This window comes from Triticum dicoccoides, chromosome 6A, assembly GCF_002162155.2.
Source record: "Triticum dicoccoides isolate Atlit2015 ecotype Zavitan chromosome 6A, WEW_v2.0, whole genome shotgun sequence".
NCBI classification, from domain to species: Eukaryota; Viridiplantae; Streptophyta; class Magnoliopsida; order Poales; family Poaceae; genus Triticum; species Triticum dicoccoides.
In genome coordinates, this window is record NC_041390.1 from 493,311,462 (window position 1) to 493,314,510 (window position 3,049).

Genomic DNA, 3,049 nt, shown 5'->3' on the forward strand with positions numbered 1-3,049 from the left:
TATGTCCTATTTGATATTGACAAATAATTTCTTTCCTATCTAACAAGCCTAAATTTTATGCATTTTATGGAGTGCGGCGAATCTGCATCCGGGCTCGGCTGCACCCTTGCTCACGGAAAAAATCAAAACAAATACAAAAAAATTCAAAAAATTCCAAATTTTTTTTGTGTGATAGATAATTAGATGCGTGAGGTTCGCTGAAAAATTCAACTCGTTTGGACATTTGAGCAAGTCTGTGCAAAAAAGACAAAATCAAGGTCTGTAAAAAAGTTTACTGTTCATAAGCTGTTTTGACCCGATTTGTCTTTTTTGCCGACACCTACTCAGATATCCAAATGAATTGAAATTTGGAGCGGGCCTCACGCAACAAATTATCTACCACACAATTTTTTTTGGATTTTTTTGGATTTTTCTAGTATTTATTTTGAATTTTTTCTGACCGGGAGCAGCTGAGCCCGGGCTCTAGGATGAATTATCGCATTTTATGATACTTCTATCCATTTTAAGTCTAAATAACATCTGAAAAGACCATGTTATCCTTTATGTGGTATGTTTGTGCGGCGTGCGTGCGTGCTGCTGTGTGTGCACACACATGTGTGCGCTACTGATGTTGTGTGTGTGCTGCCGCGTGTGCGTGCGTATGTGCATGTGTGCTGCTACGCGTGCATGCGTGTGTGCTGTTGCGTGTTTGTGTGTGTGCATTGTGTGCATGCGCTACTGCCCGCACTGATGTTGTTTGTGTGCTATTGTCCCGCACACACACATACAACATGAGGGATAAAATATTTTTTTAGATGTCATTTAAGCTCCAAATGAACGAAGATATCATAAAAGTCATAAAATTTAGACTCGTTGTTAGATAGGGAAGAAAAAATATTCAATGACAAATAAGAAAACCAAATCTAAAATAGTGTTAAACAAGGAATAGTTTCACCAATAATTAGCTCACCCTCACTCGTTTCCAAACAAGTCACAGCCCCTTGTGGCATTGTGATTGGTGTCCTTGGCTGAGACTCGTGGAGAAGCCTCGCCGAGTGAAGCAGGAAGGAAGGGGGGCAGCTTCCAGGATTTTCTTGCTTTGTTTATGCACACACGGTGGCGGCTTTCACGATGGGCCACTGCACTGCACCCGTTTACGAATGATCAGCGCAGCTACGTACTCCTACTACCAGTAGTACTCCACATGAGATAGAAATAATCAGCAGTGCCTGTCCGGCCAAGGCCGGGGCCGCCAGTAACCTATCACTGTCGAGACCGACGCCGCGCATCGACAACACACATATTGTATTCATGCCCTTTACCTGCCAGATAGGTCAAGCACGATCACGCGTCGGCGCGAGCGAATCCGGAAGGTCCGAAGAAGCATCTGCGCGAGCGAGACTTTCCTGGTCTCGCCGCATCCGCAGGCAGATCGTGGCTGCGCGCTAGAAAGGGGAATGGCAAGACGATCCGAATGTGGCAAACACGATATTCATAGCTCGACAGGTTTGCTTTCAATCTGCAAAAAAAGATCCACAGCTCCACGGGCCTGGAAGATGGAATCGGCCTACATAGCTCCTAGGAGTACTCTACTCTTTGCTTAGAATGATCGATCTCCGGCGGTCTTCTCCGTCTCTCCGTGGCGGCGCGGCGCCTATGTACAAGTCAGCGCGCTGGCTTCAGAGCTCACTGGAAGCCGCCCAGGCCGTTGAGCAGCAGCTCGTGCGGGCGCAGCAGGGTCGGGGTGGCCGCCAGCGGCAGCGGGGACGGGTAGGACATGTCGTAGTCGGAGGCGTCCGGGAGGTCGGCCCAGAGCGCGTCGCCGGGCATGAGCGGGGCGCGGCAGAGCGGGCAGGTGCGCTGCCCGTGGCCCATCCAGCGGTCGATGCAGCCGCGGTGGAAGACGTGGCGGCAGTTGGGCAGCCGCCGCACCTCGTGGCAGCCGCCGATGCCGCAGAGGCAGACGGCGCAGTCGCCGTCGCCGCACACGGACGGGGAGGACGCCAGCAGCTCGTCGAACCGCAGCACGGGGAGCGCCTCCTCGACGGCGGCCATCGGCGGCAGCGCGCGGAAGTCGGGCCGCCGGTGCTGCAGCGAGGGCGAGGGCGAGGGCGCCGGTCCGTGGTGCGCGTGCCACTGCGCCTCCTCCGCCGTGGGCACGGGCGCGCTGCCGCCGAGGTCGATGAGGTCGCCCAGGCCGACGGCGTGGAAGGCCCAGAGGAGGAGGCGGTGGAGGTGGCCGAGGAGGAGGAGCGCCTGCAGGAGCAGCCGGGGGAGCAGCAGCTCCGAGTACCCCACGGGGAAGCCCATGGCGTCGATCTTGGCTGGCTCGGGGCGTGCGAGGCGTGCGCGCGTGTCGCGGAGCAGGGCGGAGGCAGGCGAGTCGGGAGAGGCCGGGTGACACACTCACACAGTGGCAGTGGGGCTCTTATATAAAGCGCGGGTCAGCCAGTGAGGGGAGGAGGGAGGTAGGGAGGGAGACGAGTGGGGAGGGGGAGGGGAATAACGCGGAAAGCTCGACGAGTGTGGGTGTTGCCTCGGGCGGCGGTAGTTGGTTGGGACGTGGGTGTGCGTGTTGGCCCGCCTGAGGCTTGGACGGCGGGCTGATGCGCCACCGGCTGGCCCGGTGAGAACCACGGGTAGGTAGGTCCACACTGTGGCGTGCTGCGTAGCTTTGCTTTCGTTCTCGCCCCGTCCACCCCCGCCTCTTCCGCAGCGGGGTGGTAGTATCATGCATCCTTGGGTAGTAATGTTTTTGGTCAAACTAGTAAATTCGTACATGCAATGCACATTAATATCAAACAATATATTAATTATGTGCAGATATTAGGTGTAGGATATTATTTGCATGCTATTTAGAAATGATATTTGGTATCATATTAATAGCATGCTAAATGTGTTGAGCGCTCATCATCGAAGCAACCTGAGTCGTTGGATTGACCTGGTTTGATGGCCGTGATTTGTTTGATCTGCCCATTTGAGTCTTATATTGGTTTATTATAGATATAGATGAATAGCATGACATATCAAGAAAAAAGGGAAAGAGAAGATACTAAATCATATCATGATA

At 53.3% G+C, this 3,049-nt stretch overlaps 1 protein-coding gene across 1 annotated transcript; it reads right to left on the reverse strand.

Annotated features, from left to right (window-relative positions):
- Positions 1-1,454: 1,454 nt before the first annotated feature.
- Positions 1,455-2,375, reverse strand: LOC119317440 (E3 ubiquitin-protein ligase RHA1B-like). The gene has a single exon (XM_037591900.1). It carries the CDS (start codon positions 2,287-2,289, stop codon positions 1,666-1,668), a length of 624 nt encoding a protein of 207 aa, XP_037447797.1. The 5' UTR covers positions 2,290-2,375; the 3' UTR covers positions 1,455-1,665.
- Positions 2,376-3,049: the final 674 nt, after the last annotated feature.